At 38.2% G+C, this 20,542-nt stretch overlaps 1 protein-coding gene across 1 annotated transcript in view; it reads left to right on the forward strand.

The window, feature by feature from the left end:
* Morc1 (MORC family CW-type zinc finger 1) overlaps positions 1-20,542 on the forward strand; it is a 153,840-nt gene that overhangs the window by 93,364 nt on the left and 39,934 nt on the right. Inside the window, exons 19-22 of the mRNA XM_046464058.2 lie at positions 8,249-8,260; positions 11,279-11,328; positions 13,094-13,333; positions 19,088-19,192. Of these exons, the coding sequence (XP_046320014.1) occupies positions 8,249-8,260; positions 11,279-11,328; positions 13,094-13,333; positions 19,088-19,192 (407 nt within the window). The remainder of the gene's footprint in view (positions 1-8,248; positions 8,261-11,278; positions 11,329-13,093; positions 13,334-19,087; positions 19,193-20,542) is intronic.

The raw sequence follows: 20,542 nt of genomic DNA on the forward strand, positions 1-20,542 counted from the left end.
GGAATTTCTAGTCATTGGTTTGGTAACAGAAGTCAGAGGTAAAGTTATTACAGCCTGAGATTATTGTAATAAATAAGCAAGTAGCTCAATTCAGATCTTCCCATTCTGGAACATCTTACTTATGTGTAGTTTCTTGTGTTGCTTAGCACTCCTTGCAGCTTTGTAAAGGCATGCAGCATATCCAGAATTGATTTTACTTTTTGGCTGTCTCTGGATTTTGTTTTTTCCTTTCCTCAAGAGGTCAGAGCAGACCCTTGGATATTAATAGTGTCAATCATGAAGACTTAATTAGCTTGTTTGTTAAGGTTTGAATGTTTTATTTATCATTGAGGTAGAAATTTTGATGGCAGCTGATGGAATAACAGATTTGGGCCTTCAGTTCCACTCAGTCTTTCTTGATAGTTGATTTTTCAGTAAAAATGTAAGCCAGGGTTATAGATTCAGTTTGTTTCAAATATAACAAAGAAGTTGAACAGTACTTATGTAGAAATCTACTGGTATTAGTTCAGAGGACATAAGAATCCTCACTATCCTTTTTTTTCCTTTTGTGAATAAAAAATTTCACAAGATCCATTTGTGAAAATAGCCCTAAAATCTTTAAATACTTTCTCATAATCATTGCCCTTAAGTAACCTACCCATAGGCAATCAACCAATTTTGAGGTGGTCACTGAATACAAACTTGTCCTTTAGGCTGTTCCAGGCAAGGCATTGTGGGGAATTCAGAGTAACCCTAATATCAGATTGTACCTTGAGAACAGGGATAGTCTCAGCTATACTTACTGAGACTCTGTGTTACCTAAAACAATGCCTGGCACATAGGTAAAACACACATCCGGACAATATACCAACCTCAAAGAAGTTTAAAAAATAGTAATCACTAATAAGGCAATCTTAGTTCCATACTTGTCTGGTCATACCGGACACTGTAATAGAAATTTGTTATAAGATAGTAAGGGTGCTGTCAAAGAAAGTTCCATAGAGGAGATGGACAGGAACTTATGCCTTGAGTCTATTTAGGGTAAATAGAGGGAAATGGACTGAGCTTTCCAGTTGACAACAACATAAAGAAAATCTTGTAAATGAGCACTGATTTTTTCCTTCATGGAACCAACCTTTCAAATTACCTGCCAAGCTTAAGTCTTTTAAAAATAAACCCAGTACTTATATGGTGGATCAGTCTTTTTAAAACAATGCAATTCTTTATTAAATATGGTCATTGCTGAATAGGAGATTCTGAAAGGTCACCTTAGTTCCCCTTCACAAAAATAATCCATCAAACTGTTCAAAAACTCCATTTTGATGCTATCCACCTGATGCTAGCAAGAGGACTCACAATTATCTGATGCCGTGTGTGGATTTACCATGTTTCTGACTGTCATTCAGGAGAAGTGTTCTTAGGATGTGATCTAAGAACAGGTGGGGACGCCAGAAAAGCAGGGCTCTGGTTCTGTTCAGGTGCAGTGTAGACAGGTTCAAGTGTGGACGAGATGCCTCTGGAAGATCAACCTAGCTTATCACTGTGATCCACTGTGTTTATTGCCCATTCTCTCAAGTCAGGAGACCATAAGTTTTATGCCATGTATGTTTTGCCCACCTCCACTTCTCTCTTCCTGCCTCCCACTACCAGCTGGGGAACAAGCAACAGAAATGACTTAAACCTGCTCACTTTATTTCATACCCTCTTACATTTCAGCTCTGATGGCAGCTGGCATCCTGATTTGGAAAATAAAGGCGGGGTTAGGTAAATCCAAGGTCTTTCTGGATCTCAGGCTTTGTGGTTCTAGGTGTTGTGTTACCAATACTCGGGAGAGTAGAGTGATGAGAGGAATGGTACTATTGTAATGGGAGTCCCAGCTTGCACACATCTCACCCAGGTGTAGGGACAAAGTCTGACTTCCACCAGTACCCCCTAAACGCAAATTTAGGATTTGTTTCCTTTTTTATTTTTGCCTCATTCCAGCCCAGTTTGTTCCTAGTCTCACAGGATAAATTCAGACAAAAGGACATAAGAATATTTACAAAGCAACAAACTAATTTATTGCAAATTGTATTTGTTAAAGGAAATAGCCAAGTTCAGTAAACCTAACAGGAGAGGGCAAACTCAAGAGCTATCATCTGTGGTGCATTTCATAGAGTAAAGGGCTGCCCTCATGCAATTGATAAGCTGTGTCGACAAGTCAAGACCCTCATTATGGGTTGTGCTGCTGAAGGACACATTCCAATCTTTCTTTTTCTGAATAGATGACAGAGTAATCTGTGCCTGACTCCACTCGGCTACATTCCTCATTACAAGCCGTTTCTATACTGAGTGACAAGTGCCACCTGCTGGCCAAATAAAGCGTTTCCCTTTTCACTGCGTCACTTGATTGCCTGGCTGCTGATTGGCAAATTAACTGGATAATTGTTATTCTGTTTTTCGTGTATCCAGACAATAACTTAAAAACCTTACAGCAAGTTATAAAACCAGCACCTGCGCATTTGAGGACTTTCTCAGTTTCGAGTCACAATTAGATTTCTCTTCTGCCTTCCATTTTATGACGAGGATGACTGTGCACACAGATTGTAGTTTTAGTTACATTTCATTCAGGATTTTTTTTGGTACTACTTAAAATGCATTTGATACTCCTCATCCCAATGAAAAGACAGATCATAACTTCATTTCCTGAATTAAATTACACTATATTGACCCCCATTGAATCTAGGTAATGTTACTAAGTATATATTTGTATAATCAGTCAGTTTGTGCAGAGAATACCTTATTGCTTAGGTATCCTCTAGGCCTTTCTGAGTTAATAGTTCCTAATTAATGCTAAGTTGTTATTCCAGTGTTCAGGCTCACTCTAATCTGACACGCCTTGCCTTTCTAGCTTCACTTTCTTCCATTCTGCATGGTGCTTTTCTGAGCTGCTCTGTGTCCACACACCCCCACACCACTCCCACCCCGTGATCTCCACTTCTACTCTGAGTGCCTTTGTCCCCACCATTCTTGTCTGTCCTGGCTTCTGGTCCTCCCCAGTCCCTCAAGATCCAAAACCAAAATGCCAAACCCTTATGAAATCTTCTATTTTCCTGTCCGAAAAAACATTTCCTTCCTTTCAATTCTTTTCGTCCTGTGTATGCCCTTCTTAGAGCATGTTTTTACCTTCTACCTGGTATATTATGGCTACTTATGCATCCAGTCCATCTCCTACATTAGACTATAATGGCCCTTTCTTTGAAAATAAAGAATGATTTGGTGGGGGGTGGTGTACTGAGGATTGAACTCAGGGACACTGGGTCACTGAACCACATCCCCAGCCCTATTTTGTATTTTATTTAGAGACAGGGTCTCACTGAGTTGCTTAGTGCCTGACTTTTGCTGAGGCTGGCTTTGAACTGAGATCCTCCTGCCTTAAACTCCCGAGCCACTGGGATTATGGATGTGTGCTACTGTGCCTGACAAGAATGATTTTTTATTCATCTGGGTATTCTCATCAGAACATAGGCCAGGATTTTTCATGTAATACGATTGACCAAACAATGAATGAAGGGTGGAAGGAATAATTTGGTTCATAAAAAATTGGCTTCACAAGACAAACAATTTTTATTTGATCAGATTGGCTGAGTATAGGTTGAAACTTACTGACTTTTGCATATATTATTGGAAACTAAAATGTTCTTACATTTGTTCACAATAAAAGAGTTATGTTTGGGATTACAGAGGCTGAATTTGGATTTCATTTGTTATGTTCCCAGCCTTCCCACCAAATGAATATCCCTCATAAAATCCCATGCCTATGGAAAAGGAACTTCAGCAATAGCGTCTGATTCTTTTACAGTGCTTATATGGACTCACAAAAAGAAAAATGAAATGGTATAATCTAGCAATTCCCATGTGGGTTGTTTTAGCAGTAAAATGTAGAGCAAAGGCGGCTTGATGAACTTTTAGCTGTGTGTTTCAAATTGAAATTGCATATTGAGTACAACTTTGTAATGAAGAATGTGAACACATTTTTCCATTTTAGAGTTTAATCTTTTTAATGCGTCATTATTGTGCAGGATGCCGAGATCTCCGATCTGTGTAACTATAGTGACAGATGCCTTTGAAAACATATTTATTCATCCAGAGTACTTTTCATCCTCCTTACATAAACTGCCATGATCTAAAATTTATGACACCAAAAGACCCTTGTCTTTTTTTTTATTGGTTGTTCAAAACATTACAAAGCTCTTGACATATCATATTTCATACATTAGATTCAAGTGGGTTATGAACTCCCATTTTTACCCCAAATACAGATTGCAGAATCACATCGGTTACACATCCACATTTTTACATAATACCATATTAGTAACTGTTGTATTCTGCTACCTTTCCTATCCTCTACTATCCCCCCTCCCCTCCCCTCCCATCTTCTCTCTCTACCCCATCTACTGTAATTCATTTCTCTCCTCGTTTATTTTCCCATTCCCCTCATAACCTCTTATATGAAATTTTGTATAACAATGAGGAAGACCCTTGTCTTGCAACAGGCTATTATACTCATTGTAGTTGAAATATTTTACTTTATTACTTTTGCTACAAAGATCTCATTCCTCTATGGTGATGCATTGCTTTCCCAAGAGGGATAATGCCTCATGTGTTCACACTTGTGGGCCCTGGGTTCACGGCATACCAGATGAGATGGTAAAAGAATTGATGATGATTAACGAGTCCAGAAGTCCCCCGAAGGCAAGCATCAGGTGCTGCTCCTCTTCTCTGTGCTTCCCACCACCACCACATCTGGCTCCGCTCTGGGCAAGTAAGTACCTAGCAGAAGCTGTTCCACTTCTCAGTTCAAATTGCTTGTCTAAATTCTTTCTTACTCATCCCTTCTCAAGTAGTTGATGTCACACTTCCTTGACAAAAGAACATTTTTAGTTCACTAAAAGAAACCCAGACAGCCCCAGTGTTAGTGTGACATCATAGCAGCCTGGCTTTTGTGGCATGGTGTGGTTCAGGGAGCCCAAGATATTCTGTCTCTGGTTTCATAAGTCATCTTTTTTTCCTGGAGATGGGGACTGAGGAATACTGTTCACTGTCTGCTCCTGCCTTTCATGGAAGTGACTAAACACTGCTGCTCAAGGCCAAAATGAGTCTGAGTCCAGAGGGGACACAGCCTTTTTCTGAGAAGGTCAGAAACAGCTTTGACAGAGGCCAGCAGTCATGCCACAATACATCCCTGTCTGCATGCCTCACATTCCTGCTCACATCAACAGAGACAGAGAGGGGGAGAGAGGTTCCGGTATGTTGCCTGAAATTGTTTTCACTGGAGAGAATATTGATTTGGATTTTAATACAAATACACCTGTTTGATCTCTGCTCCACAAAAACTCCTTGAGCACCTGAACTATGTGTCCAACCAATTCTCAGCGAGTGTGCATGCCAAGCAAGGAATCTCAGGCTCCCTGGTATCCTGGATATACTTCAGGGCCTGTTTTCTGACTGCTGAGTAAAATACAGGTATTTGGCTTCCTTCTAAAGCAAGCTACTCCCCAGCATGCCTATGTCCTCCCACTCTGAGCTTGAATCTTGTTTGTCCTAATTTCTCCTCTTACTCAGGACCCAGCTTTGCATTTTGAATTCCATTTCAGGAAAGTGGACTTCATGGTTTCTGTTTCAGTTTTGAACTTAAACCCCTTTCATCACATCCCTGATTTACCATTGTTAAATCTTTGTCTCCTGGTAATTTATGGTTCCTTCCTCTGGCCCAACTCTATAGGACTAAGTGAAATTCAAAACTCAGGTCCTGTTTTCCACCTTGAATCTTGCCGATGTGTCTTTAAGACTCCCATTCCTTTGGCTGGTCTTCCCTGACCAGCTCCAGCCTCCTATGCAGGTGGGAAGACTGCGGACAAATGAGAGGTTTTCATATACCCCTAGAGAATAGGCCAGTGTTCGTCCATGACCTTTGTTCTACAGTGGTCTAGAATCATCTTTCTCCTGTTCAATAGAATCTCAAGAAGGCCCTCTAGATATGAGCTAAGACCACTGTTAATAATTCCTAGCATTTTAAGATAACTAAGTATTGTTTAAAATACTTCAGAACCAGGGCAAATCTAAGTCTGGTTTTTGTAGGCTTTTATATCATCTTGGGGACCACTATTTTAAAAAAAAGAAAACAGCATTATAAATACAAAGTTGTGCTAGGATCATGAAAGAAGTTCGTCTAGGGGAGGGGTACTGAAGTTTAGCTTCATTTGCTTCATGTTGCATCTGCCATTTGTTTCTAAATATGCAATACAATTTGATTGCCATGGGATATTTTAATGTACAAAGCAAAGACTTATCGTAATTCTAATTCCCTTTCTTCTTTCCAGTTTCTCCCTCAAGATTTCCATAATTCTGTATATTTTTGGTGATTTTAAAACTACCTGAATGATTATTATCACTCGACATGTCACATAGATGGAGGAGCTTAAATGAGAAGGCTGAATGGAAGCATTAAATACTAGCACTTAGAATGTGACCCTGTAAAAGGTGCTCTAAATGTACTGACTTATTTAATCCTGATGATGGTCGTATGGTTGTTTGATTCCTGTTTTATAAATGAGGAAGCTGAGACACAGGGAAGTAATTTGCCAAAGATAGAGTTAGGAACTGCAGAGCCCTGATTTCAACAAGTGCACTCTGTCTCCAGACCCAGCCCTCCTGCACTAAACTCTATTTCCTATCTGGATAAGGTCACATAAACAACTAGGAATAAAAGTAGATTTTACACATATGATTAATTTTAATTCGCAGCTGTTTAAACTACTGTGTTCTTCTTTGTTCACTTAAGATTGATACTTTTTCTGGGTAGGGAAAATTGAAAACAGCTAATACTAATTATATATATATATATATTTTTTTTTTTTTTTTGAGGAGCTCTGTGAATAGTAGGCAGATTTGGAGAGCAGAGTGGTCACTTTGGAAAGCTGTGCAGAAGGAGTGATGCTCAGGAGCTCGTTGAAGGAGGAAGAAGTAGCAGGAGGCAGTGACAGCACTGGCCTGGTGTCAGGGTACCTGGTTTCAGGTCCTGACTGTGTAGTGTATAAGTTGAGTGACCTCAGGTCTGTCTAATGTATCTAGTCCTCCATCATTAAATCACCCCCACCCCCAGCTCTGTAGAAAAAAGAGGATTAGGCTAGACACTTGCAAGGACCCACCCAAATTTTAGAACTATGAGCACTGGTTGCACATCTCCTATCCTAAGCTATTATTTTAAAAATATCTATGGTTATTAGTATTATTTTGAATGCAAATGTGAGAATAATGGAGGAGGGCAGATTGTTATTTAATTATAGTACACAATTATGTGGATTCCCCTTTACTCTAGTTCTTACCTCTAGGGTGAAGGATGCATGGAAGTAAAACCAGATGTTCTCCTGCATATGCACTGGAGTTTGTATTATAGGCAAGGAATTCTGAAAGAAAAAGAAAATTGAATCTGGGCATTTATATAGGACAGTGGCAGTCCTCACACTATTTTGCTCTTTGGAAGGAGCCTGGGCTTTTACTCTTATTATATGGAGTAAAAATAAGTTTTTCCAGGGTGAGATAAGACCAGCTTCTGCAGCTTTACAGCAAAGGTGCATCTCTATGGTCCCAGATCCTATCCCTCCCTTAGAATGTAAGCACACCCTCCAGAGACCACTGTCCCCAGGGAAGTCCCCCAGGTGCTGTCTCACTGATAATCAGTCATACATTAAGTTCCAGGATTCATTCCTTTTAGCCCAGGTCTCAAGTTCAGTAAAATGGAATCAGAAAGTACTAACTGCAGAAACACAGAAGTATTCTCTCTATAGTCCCACACAGCATGGGTATAGAATTAGAAAGGAGAATCTCCAAGGCTGTGAATCTAAGATTATTGGACCATCTGTTTAAGAACAACTTCACATGTTTGTAGAAAAGCAGATTCCTGGATCTACACCACATGGACTGAACAAATATCTCTAGAGCTGCAATTTCAAAATCCGGATTTCTGTCTCTTTCTCTAAATCGTTCACCACAGATATTTCCCTTTCATTCCTGGCTAAAGGATTCCTCAGTTTTTCCTGCTCCAGAGACAGTTCATTTTATGCAGCTTTCACTGATTCAGTTTGAGATTTACAGGTCTTTTTGAAATGTAATAGTTTTGTCGAAAGAGTTTATGACAGTCATTTAAAAATAACAGTGATATTTGCAAAATTTCCAGGGTAATTATTCTTTTTTGATATTTGAAAAGATGATGATGATGATAAAAAAGACACTATCATTAGTAAACAGCTACTCATTAAGTAACTGAGACAGAATTTGAAGTAGATTAACTGTTGACAGATTTCTATTTTGCAAAATGCAATCAAAGATATAAAAATGTATTCCTCAAATTTAAAAATGTGATTTTTAAAAAAAACTGCACTTTAAAAATTATAGGCCAACCCCCAAACCAATGCTGAATATCATCATCTATTAGCAGAAATATATTTTAGATGAAAACTCCATTTCTAATTGGAATCAAAGAGCAAATTTTTAGGTAAACTTTTTAACTTTTTTTTTTATTAAGGTCAACTTCATATACTACACTTAACATGCAAATTTATTTTAGTGCACTAATTATATATGTATTCCTATGTCCTATGTCAACAGAAGGTGTTTCAATTAAAAAAAACTCTTTTTTTTTTTTGTATTTTGCTTTGGTCTGTTGTCTTCCATTCTGCTGCATTATTTAGTTAAGTAGGCAAATATGTTTTTACTACTAATATCTGGGCTTTGTGCTAAATCCATTTGGGTTTTATAACTTAAAGGTTCTCATTTAGACCACTTAAACATAAGTTTTAGTACTGGTAAACACTGAGAAGTATCATATTATCTGATCAGACAGTGGAATAAAAATGTATAGTCATTAGGAAAAATAAAAAAAGGAAAATGTAATCTATCATTACCACCCAGCTAATCCATTCAAGTGGATTAGTTCACTGATTGTGTTAAGGCTCTCATAGCCCAATCATTTCACCTCTGACTCTCTTGCATTGTCTCACACTTGAGTTTTGGGAGGACACCTTATATCTAAACCATAACAAAGGGATGAAGAAGCTCTGTAAGTACTAAAAGAGAAAGAATGCTAGGAAATATCTTTAAGTGAAAAAGTAGGGTGTGGACTGTGTACATAATACACTATCATTTTTCCCTACCCCCAAAATGGGGAAATTTACATGTAAGTACACATATAAGTATATAATGTATAAACAAATCTCTGGAAAGATAAACTAGAAAGTGGTAGCAGTGGTTATGTGTTGGTGGACTATGAGCTGGGTAAATGCAAAACACAGTGGTAAGGAAATTTCTTTTTAATGTACTTTTAAAATGTATGTTGTCCCAATGTAAATATGTTATCTACATAAACATCTAAAAAGGAACAATGGCATGAGGGCATAGATGATAAACAGTTAATTGGGCAATTGGGGTAAGTATTTGGTGTGGATAATTTTTAAACTGAGATTGAAAGGGCGAGTGGAATTTGACAAAAGGACAGGCTTGCTAAGGCCATCCTAGGACGAGGAAATGGATTATTCAGAAGCAGGACAGCATGGAAGTGGGTTGTAAAAATGTAATTGGGCCTTCAGTGCATGAGGGCAACTTGGTGGAGGTGGATGGGGGATGACTCAGAAGAGGATTTCAAAAGCCCACCTGCAACTGTTTGAAAACAGTTCGTGTGTTGTGCCAAGTGCTGTTAGTTCCACTCAGTAACCCTGCACTGACTGTGTATGCCATTCCTTGTACTGTAGAGTGAGTCTCTACCCTCCAGGCTTGTGGTACTCCATTCCGACTGTATATTAGAATCCTTTGGAGAACATGTGAAAGGACTAAGCCAGGCCCCACCCCACATAATTAAATGAAAGTTTCTGATTGTAAAGACATGGCATCGTTTTTCTTTTTTAAAGGCTTATCAGATGATTCTAATAATATGTATCCAATTTTGAGAATGTTGCTCTTCTCTGCCATTCTCCATCTTCTCTCTCATCCTCTTTATTTTAATGAAAGGAATAACATGGTATATAAAATGGTTGTGGCATGGGGCTAGAGAAATCACTGAACTGGAAGCAGGAAAAGAGGGGATAGGCCTTTAGAAAGGGTGTTGACTTGAGGTTACTGAAAGATTTTGAATTTATAAAAGACTTAAGTGCAGAAATTCACTGATTAGGTATGGGGTGTTGTCTTGATGAACCAAGACAAACTGGGGCCTCTAGTGTGGTTGTCTCAGTGTTTGGTGATGCTGTTAATCGAGAGGGAAGTCAAATTAGGAAGTACTGATTGGGGTGAGTGCATATGCAGAGGTGATATGATGAATTCAGTTTGGAAGTATTGCCTTGAAGCTACCTGCAGGTGTAAGGTACCACTTAGAGGCATTTGAATCTAAGAACACAGAAAAAGACACTATTTCAAAATCTATACAGGCAAACTGCATCAGAAAATTTTTCAACAGAGCATATCCAAATCTTAATTAGAACTGGGATTCCAATTTATGAGGTAAGGTACTTACAAGAGTGAGGTAAATGGTCTCTCCTGGAGAATCCAGACATGGAGCTGGACACCACGATGAAGTTTGTGGCCCAGGAAAGGACAAGGGGCATGTCAGAAAGGAAGTACAAGCAGACACCTAACTAGAATCTCACAAGAGCAGAAGACCTGGGCCCAGAGGGCAGGGTCTGCACTACTCCTAAACGATCTTGATCACATCCAAATATTTAAAGGGAGTTCCTTTTTTGGAGAGGGCAACTACCTGCCTGTTCCCTCACTGTGCTTCAGAGTACAGGGCTAACAATGGATGCTGAAGATACAGCAGCATTTCTGTTAGTAGGAAAACAGGTAGAGTGAGTTTACCCTTGGAGTCCATTGAATCTCAGATCCAGATCTCTGAGCCAGAGAGAGCCGCTGTCAGAGGTCAGGAGTCACTACAGACCCTGGGTCCTACAGGTGGGGAACAGAGGGTCTCAACAAAGGGAAGACAAGGGATGCAGAGGCTGGACAGAGGGAGAGTATCACACAGACACCCCAAAGTTACTCACAAGACATTTAACCTTCAATGTTTGAACAAACCATCTGATTGTTTTATAATAGTCATTACTAATCAGGACAGCGTTGCAGTACATCTAAAGTGTTACACATGGGGTGTGTATCTTGACACTTCTTTCACAAATAAGAAATACTGAATTACTATAATAAGCCAATTGAAAGTTATTTTTACTTAAATCTGTCTTATTGATTTTTCCCCCATAAAAGCTTAGATTTATACCAGCGAGTAGGATTGCTGAGTTCACTCCCACCTGCCTTACTTCAACACTTAAGGTGAGTACTTAAAGTAGGTGAGAGCCACTTTTTGTCATATTTTCCATGTGAAAGATGAGTCTTATCAAGGGCCAAATGTTATATGAGATTCAGAGAGTGAAGCACTTAGATTTAATGCCATTGTTTTTGTTTTTGTTTTTTTTTAAGAGTGATATCTGTTTATTAGGGGAAACTTACAAAATAAAACATAAACAAAATTTAAGTCACCAATAATTTTACTGCCTGAGCATGATGACCATTTAAAATATTTTAATGTATTTCTTTCCAAGATTGTACGTGTGCATGTGGGAGAGAGAGAGAGAGAGAGAGAGAGAGAGAGAGAGAGAGATGGGGGAGGGAGGAGGAGGAGAGAGAGAGATTCAGTCCATGGATGTACATTTGTTTAGAAATTTGTTGTATATATTGTATGTACAATTCCTACGTTCTTTCTTGTATTTGCTAAATGTCATATAGTATCATATTTCTCAAATGTCTATTATCTAAAATTTAAAATTCAGAGAACATTTTGAACCTTAGAGCTTCTTTAAGAAAAATATTTATAAAGTCTTAGAGCCTCTTAGTCTTATCAGCCACACACACACAAATATACAAAAAACTCTTTGCAATTTTAATTATTAATATTTCTAAACAGGCAGGTGATGAGATTGAGAAGCCCCAGCCAACCTTTAAATAGATAGATAGATAGATGTAAATATTTATGTCTTTGGTTTCTTCACTATTCAAGTTAAAAACTGGAAACTTGTTGCAGAGTGTCTTTTTTTTTCTGTTTTCTTTATTTGCTTCTTCTGCTTCTGTATCAAGGAGTCAGGAACTGATAGAGTGTTTTAATACAAACTCACAATACAGTTCCTCTTATAGGAATTTTCTTAAAATCACTACATAGCTAAATTGCACAACCAGGCTCAGAATCTACTGACTTTACTTATACTAAATTATCATCATAGTCTGAGAGTTAGATCAGGAACAGGATTTTCCTGAAGTGGAGAACAGGAAAAATCATTTGCCAGTGACTCGCCATGAGAAATAAGTTCCTAATGTGTTGGCAAAATATTAATAAAAACCTACAATAATAATATACTCTCATGCCTTAAGATTTTACCTAAATATAAACAAAGTAGTATATACAACTGTAATGCGACTTTACTAAGTGTGGGTGGTTTATATGAAGGAAAATAAGAGCTGAACACTTACTTGAGCCCTCCCAATGTTGAGGAGAGGGTTCACTGAGCAGTAGTGGGTAATGATACGCTTAGAAACTCTACAGTGTCCCTCGTGCTACACTCTTTAGTCTTCTACTCGTTACTTTTGGCTTCTTATAGGAGAGAACAAACTCTCAGGAGCAGGCACATATAGACTAGTTCTCTCAGCAAGTGTGTCCTCCATTGGTTGAAGCCACAGCCAGGAAGGTGCAAGAAGCAGGATGTGAGATGGAATAGGGATGGGGACCGTCTTGCATGCACCAGGGAGCCAACAGCAAGTAAATCTTTGTGGGAGAAAGACAGAATGTAGTATGCCCTCAATCTGAGGTCTTCTGCAGCCTCAAAATCAGACCTCTTGGTTCAGCCCTGCTCTGCAGCTATTTCTGAATCAAATTCTTAATGAGTCATTACAGCAGTGTACACCTGCTAAAGTTGACTAAGCCTTTGATTTTTAAATGTTTTGTTAGCCACAAGAAATATCACCTACTGTAATATTAGGGAAATGGCAATTGATTATAAAGAAGCTGGCTACCAAAAAAATAAAAACATGCTTTTTGTTCTTCAAGGAAAATACCAAAACTCAGAAAATCAGACCTTCAGGTGTTGATTTGAAGCATGAATCTCTTTCACCCATTGAGCTTTCAGTCGGTCAAAGAAGCCAAAAAAGAAACACAGAACATACAGACTCTGATGTAGAGTATGTTTCGGATTATAAAATTATGAAAAAGTCTGTGCAAAAGAAGATGAAACCCCTACAGCAGAGACATGTGGTGCCAGAAAACATCCAACTAGCTGAGAGACCTCAGGTATTTTTTTCTTTTTTCTTATTCATAAAATGGATAACAATTCACTTGTTCTGGAAATAGCATTAGCTAAAGGTTTTTGCTTCATTTTCACATTTTTTTAAAGCACTCTAATTATAGGATATACATTGCAATCTGTGATTTCTGGACAGGGTCCCGATTTCTATTTTTTCCCTCCTGTATTCTCTGTTTTGGGAGAAAAGTCAGGTTGTTAATATCAGCACAGTGTCTGGAGAACTCAGCCAAGTGGAGGCCCCCAAAGAATGCCTGGGTGGGCAAAGGATTGTAGATCTCTATTTAAGAAAGAAATATTCATATAGAACAAACCTTAAGTTTTAGGATTTTGCATTCAAAACATTATAGGAAAAATGCTTAGCTAAAACATATAGGTTGTTACTCCTGTAGTCTAGGTTCTAGGAAATGCAGTATTACCAGGTACAATAGCATGTACCTATAATCCCAGCAACTTGAAGAACTGAGGAAGGAGGATTACAGGTTTGAGGCCAACCTGGGCAACCCAGAGAGACTCTGTATCAAAAATTTTTTAAAGAGCTGGAATGCAGCTCTGTGGTAGAATGCCCCTGAGTTCAATCTGAAAGGAAGGAAGGTAGGAAGGAAGGAAGGGAGGGAAGGAGGGAGGGAGAAGTAGGGAGGGAGGGAGGGAGGGAGGGAAGAGAGGAAAGGAGGGAGGGGGAAGGGAGGGAGGGAGAGAGGGATATAAGATCAATTTACAACTGTGTTGCTACTGATTTTAATAATTGTACCTCCCCAGAATTCCTCTGTTTTCACATGAGCTTGTTTCTTTTAGAATAATCACAATACATTCATTCTTACAATGTTACTATTATTTAATTCATTTTTGAGAATTTCCCCTAAGATTCTGTTTATAATAATAATAATGCCTACAATCAAATAGGCATTTACCCTGTGATCTTTCAGTGCTGAAAGATTATAAACATTATCTTACTCATTTTCATTTTGTATCTTTCATAAGCCAAAATTTATTGTCTAGGTTATCTACCTTGTTTATCATTTTTGGCTTCTAATGCCTTTTAACTATTTCCAGAATTTAAATTCACCCATAAAGGGCAGCTATGGGCCACCATGGCAGATACATGAATTGCCATAGGTTCACACAAATTGCGGTAGGCTCTCTGAAAACAGTGTAAATTTATCTGATAAGAAAATATCTACTGAGCTTCTGCCCTGGGTAGACACAGCATTAAGCACGGTGGGAGACAAGATATTTTGGGCATGGTTCTTTCAAAAGGAATTATTTTTGAACAATAGTTACTTTACTATCTCACACATTCCTTTGTTCTGTCTTTTGGCAAATAGTGTTCAGACTCTTTTTGAAAATCTTTAGTGAAAATCTTTACCCCCTGAAGAAGTCTTTTCTTATTCTCTTTTTGAGTAGCTCATCCTCTTAAAATATTTGAAATCCATTTCCCTGTAATTTGGAATTTTTGGTCCTTCATCTTTCTTGAAACTATAGGAGCCAAGCTGAACTTGTTTATCTATAGAATTTTATTTTTTCTGTGACTCTGAATTATCTGTCATATTTGAATATGTGGGTTCATACAGTCAGTAGGTATTTACTCAGTCCTTGCTGTGTTCAAAGTACTGCATGTTTATAATAGAAAAGGTGGTTTAATCGTATCTCCTTTAACCTTGAATTCCAGAAAAACTCATTAGCTGTGCATTTCAAGATCTTTGTATTTGGGAGCTTATTTTGTATACATGTTGTATGTTTTAAAAAACACATAATAGATTGAGAAGTAGAGAGTTTGCCCAAGTATTAAAACAACACACTTTGGACTCTGGATAGAGGGATTAACTTAGTCTAGTATGTATGTGTGTGTGTGTGTGTATATATATATATATATATATATATATATATATATATATATATATATATATACACATATGTAAAACTACACAAAGTAAATACATTTCCACAGTGTATATACATGTATATTTATATACACACTTTGTGTACCTTTATGTATTTATTTATACACACATGTGATGTTATTATGTTCTACTCAGTGTATCACCTTGGAAGGGGGTTCAACTGTAAACAAAGCCACATATAGTTCTGACTCTCATCAAACACAGTCTGATGATAAAGACAAATAATTCAGTAATTATTTGAATTACAAATGTAAATTGCAACTGTGGCAGCAGAATCCCCGCCCCCCACCACCAACCTCCCCCAAGATAAAGTCCCAGCCTGGCCTCAAACTGCTGGGCTCAAGTGATCCTCTTACCTCAGCCTCCCAAGTAGCTGGGACTAGAGGCATGTGCCACCACACCTATTTGTGGCAGTTTTTAGGACACAATAGCACAAGTGCTAATAATGGGGGATTCAACTGTATCTGACAGGAGAGTGATAGCTTCCCAGAAAAAAAAAAAAAATTAATTCCTAAGATTTTAGGATTGAATTCCAATTAAATTGGTATCAAAAGAGGAAGAACATTTCCAAACAATGCAAACAGCATTTGTTAAAGAGGGACACCATGATGAATACCAAGTGTTAAGACAGGCAGTGGCAGGACAGAGAGATGGAAAGGGGATGTGTAGGGAATAACTGAAACCATACAAGTCCTGTGGGCCTTGAGAAAGAAGATTTGCATCGATTCCCAAAGCAGTGGGAGGCCATGGGGAAGCTTCATGCAGGGGAGTGGTGTGACCATATTTTCCTTTAGAAAAGTTTGCTTTGGCTCAGTTAGGAAGTAAGGTTATTAGAGAGCAGAGGTGTTGAGAAAAGCATTCTCATGCCATGCAGTCTTTTGACCCCTGCTTGGCCAACTAATAATAATGGACCTTAAGCCTGGGGCATTTCCTTACCAAGAGATAAAGAGCCCACACAGTGTGCTCTAGTCTTATCTCCTTGTGTGGGAATATCCTTCTCTGTTGCAAGCCCAATGTATGCTCTCTGTTTAAGTGTTTGTTTCACAAGATCAACCCCACTACTACATTTGTCTTTCTTGGGGAGGAGAAGGGGCTACTGCAGCAAGAAAGGAATTTGTGTAGGCAATTTCCCTGCCTTGGCTACCAGGGTTCCTACTGGCACAGGGGAATGATGCACACTACTGAAGTTAATTTTGCTCTCTTCTTTCTCCGTAAGTAAGACATTTTTTTTTCCATCTAGAACTTGACTGCATTGTTTCCTTTGGAAATTCCAAAATGGAAAGTGTTTAGAGTACTCGCAAGAGATTGACAACCAGTGCATGGTATTCTGCTTAAAATTTATGCTTAATAAGAGTCATTAGGGCAGAGCAGCTAGGAGGCTTTAATGGAGAAATAAAGGTAGCACAGCCTAGGATGATGGTTGTTATGCTTTGTATGTGAAATGTTCGCCGAAAAGCTCGTGGGTGAGAAAATGCAAGAAGGTTTAGAGGACCAGTGACTGGATTATAAGAGCCTTAATCCAATCGGTGAATTAATACCCTGATGGGGATTAACTGAGTGGTAACTAAAGGCAGATAGGTTGTGACTAGAAGAGGTGGTCCCTGGTTGGTGTGCCCTTGATGTATATAAATTTGTGTCTGGTGAGTCTCTCTCTGCTTCCTGATCATTATGTGAGCTCCTTCCCTCTATCAATTTCTTCCACCATGATGTCCTGCCTCATTTTGGGCTCTGAGGAATGGAGCCAGCTGTCTATGGACTGAGACCTCTGAAACTATGAGCCCTCAAATGAACTTTTCCTCCTCTACAATTGTTCTGATCAGATCTTTTAGTCACAGCAGTGAAAAAGCTGACTAAAACAATGGTGGTGGGTTACACTGCCCCCCATCTTGGTGATACATTGGGTATAGAAGGTGAAGCAGAGGAATATGGCAGGAATGATCACAGATTTTTTTTTAGCTCTTTGACCTGCTTGGGTAGTAATCACATCCATCAAAATAGGGATCCTTGAAGGCTTGTAGATAGAAGCATGAATTCAGCTTACACGGTTTGAGATGTCACATATTTGAATCTGGATGTCAGAGCTGAGGTTTTACTAGAAGGCCTGAACTTATAAGGTACTCAGATACACAAGTATCTGCGTGTGAGCAGGGTTGAAGGGGAAGAAGAAAGAAGGACTAGTCAGAAACTTGGGGACTGGGGGACAGTTGTGCGCAGATGGTTTTGGGGGAATCACCTGAGCAGTAAAGGAATTAGGAATTTGTTATATCATTGAAGCCAAGAGGGGAAAAATCGTTCAAGGAGAGGTGGTCCAATGGGCTAAATCCTTTCGAGAACCAACTCAGCTGGCCAAAGACCTACAAAGGGCTGTTTGGCTTAATGACTTAGAAGCAATAAGAATGATTTCAGGAAAAAATTGTTGTTGATGAAGAGGTTGGAAACCAGATTAGAGAGCATTGATTAGTAAATGGGAGATGAAGAAACCGTTTGCATATCAATTCTTGGGAAGGTAAGCTGACTGTCACTTCAGAAGACAGTCTATACTTATGAAAATCAAGCAGTGAGGTGGACAAATAAGGAGGCCATGAAATTCTTTATAAGTACTTATGCTAATTTTATCAGGTTAAACTGCAATTGAAGCAATTTTGGATTACTTGAGGATTACTTGCTCATCTCCTGTCCAATAAACACACTAGGTATTGCCCCTAACAGACAGAGGAGGTGCAGGAAATGAAACTTAATTCCTGTATGAGTCTAAGCAGCATGGCATTAGGAAGACATATGTGCTCCAAGTAAATCTTGCCAAGTGATTCAAAAGTTTGATAAAAATGATTCTGGAATTAGTTAATATTTGGGCTTTTATGTATTACAGTTCAGGTCTATTAAGAGGAGTCATTCATGTGCATGGGCAAAAATGTAACAACGAATCCTGCAATTATGTATAATTATAATGTACCAGTAAAAATACAGAAAAAAAGACAAGTCATTAATTAGCTTATTGTTCTTCCTGGAGGATTGTTTTTATCACACCCTTGCTTTTCTCAGAAGGTTCCACTTTATTTATCTGAAATGATTTTCTCCCTATTTCATGAAGATAGAACTTTCAATAAAAATAATATGCTTATTGTTCCCTATATCTGCACCTTGTAATTCCTCCGAATTTTTCCCCAAGGCTGTTTGTAAGTTCCCTTCACTCAACAAACATATTAATCATTTTCTCTGAACCAGGTGCTGAAGACTCAGATATTAATCAAACACATCCCCCCACCCCACCCCAAGAAGCTGAGAGTCAACCTCTAGCCATTCTAATTAAGGGAGACCTTTTCCTGCATCATAAGTTTCCAACCTTTTCAAGTATGAAAATACTTTTTCAGTGTCACAAAATGACTGCAGACATTCCATGTGATAGTAACCATTGATTAATAGCTATATCTAGTCAGAGAAAACTATCGTAGATACTTTTAAATAAATGCCTATCTCATTTGTCTTAGCAACAGCTACCTAAGTTTGAAAAACAATGTACATCCACACAAGATGTTATTCAGTGTATAATGGTAATTCATGCAGGCCTTGGCAAAATACTGTAGCAACTTCGATTCACTTTTGAGCTCTATGGTCTGTGTGACTCATATTTACCTGATTTGCCTTGTGACATTCTTTTTTATTGTGTATTGTTAGTGAACTTCACATGTGTTTTTCTAAATTATATACATTTTAAGGACAAAGATCAGAAATTGAGTCTATGTTGTATATCCGAGGGATGTCATGAATCATGAGTGAAGGTGGTTTAATGTGTCATTGCTTGATCCTAATCTTTGCACTTTTTCTGTTAATACTTTACAATAGGCCTCTTCCGGGGAAATGAAAAGGAAACAGAGTCTCAACCTCACACAGGAATGTAAGGTGTTGAGTGAAATTCAGACCAGCGACAGTGATCCAGATATAATCCTGGTGAGATAAAATTTAGTGACTAAATAACACCTGAATTTTTTTTACATTTATGAAAATGAGCAGGATCATTAGTGCCTCAAAGTCACCAAAACTTTTAGTTGAGTAACCTAATTTTTTGAAGAAGAAGTAAAACTAAGAAGAGTTGTTTGTCACTTTCCCAAGGCTGTGTATCTAGTAGAGATAACTGGAACTTAGGCCTCCTGACCCCCTTGTCCCTGACCTCCTTTCGTTTCAATTATCATAGTGAGATAGGTTTTTAAAAATTTGTTCTTTTTAGTCACATATGACAGTCGAAACTATTTTGACATATTTATACAACCATGGAGTATATTCTTTTCTAACCAGGGTCCTAGTTTTGTGGATGTACACGATGTTGATTCACTGTGGTATATTCATATATATCCATAGGAAAGTTATGTCAGATTCATTCCACTGTCTTTACTCTTCCTATTCCCCCTCTCTTCCTTTCATTCCCCTTTTTCTAGTAGTCCAATTAACTTCTATTCCCCTCACCTTGTTATGGGTTAGCAACCACATCCGGGAACATTCAATCTTTGGTTTTGGAGGCTTGGTTTATTTCACTTAGCTTGAGTGTCTCCAGATCCATTCATTTACTGGCAAATGTCATAAAGTCATTCTTCTTTATGGCTGAGTAGTATTCCATTGTGTATATACCACATTTCTTTATACCACAATTTCTTTATCCATATTTCTGTTGAAGGACACCTAGGTTGGTTCTATAACTTAGCTATTGTGAATTGAGCTGCTACGAACATTGATATGGTTCTGTCACTGTAGTATGCTGATTTTAATTCCTTTGGCTATATACTGAGGAGTGATATAACTGGGTCATATGGTGGTTCTAATCCTAGTTTTCTTGAGGAATCTCCATACTGCTTTCCAGAGTGATTGCACCAATTTACAGTCCCATCAGTAATCTATGTGTACCCTTTCCCCCACATCCTTGCCAACATTTATTGTTACTTGTATTGGATCTTGATAATTGCCCTTCTGATTGGAGTGAGGTAAAATATCAGTGCAGTTTTAATTTGCATTTCTCTAATTGCTAGAAATGCAGTTGGTCAACAAATGTATGAAAAATGTTTAACATCTCTAGCAATTAGAGTTTTAATATACATTTGAATGTATAAAATTATAGAGATGTATATAACTTGAAGGTTATCTCAAAACTTCCTACCCCCAAATCCAAACCATACCTTTCTGTAATTCCAGCAAGTATAATTCTAAATTGATTTAAATTAGACCACTACCAAAGTCCTGATGAGAGAAGTCCATTCAATAAACATGGGCATGCTTTCCATTTGCTCCTCTAAAGAGTGTGTCCAGATT

The sequence above is a fragment of the Marmota monax genome, unplaced genomic scaffold (assembly GCF_021218885.2).
Source record: "Marmota monax isolate L192 unplaced genomic scaffold, Marmota_monax_Labrador192_F-V1.1 WCK01_AAM20220418_F8-fsc00156, whole genome shotgun sequence".
Classification (NCBI taxonomy): domain Eukaryota; kingdom Metazoa; phylum Chordata; class Mammalia; order Rodentia; family Sciuridae; genus Marmota; species Marmota monax.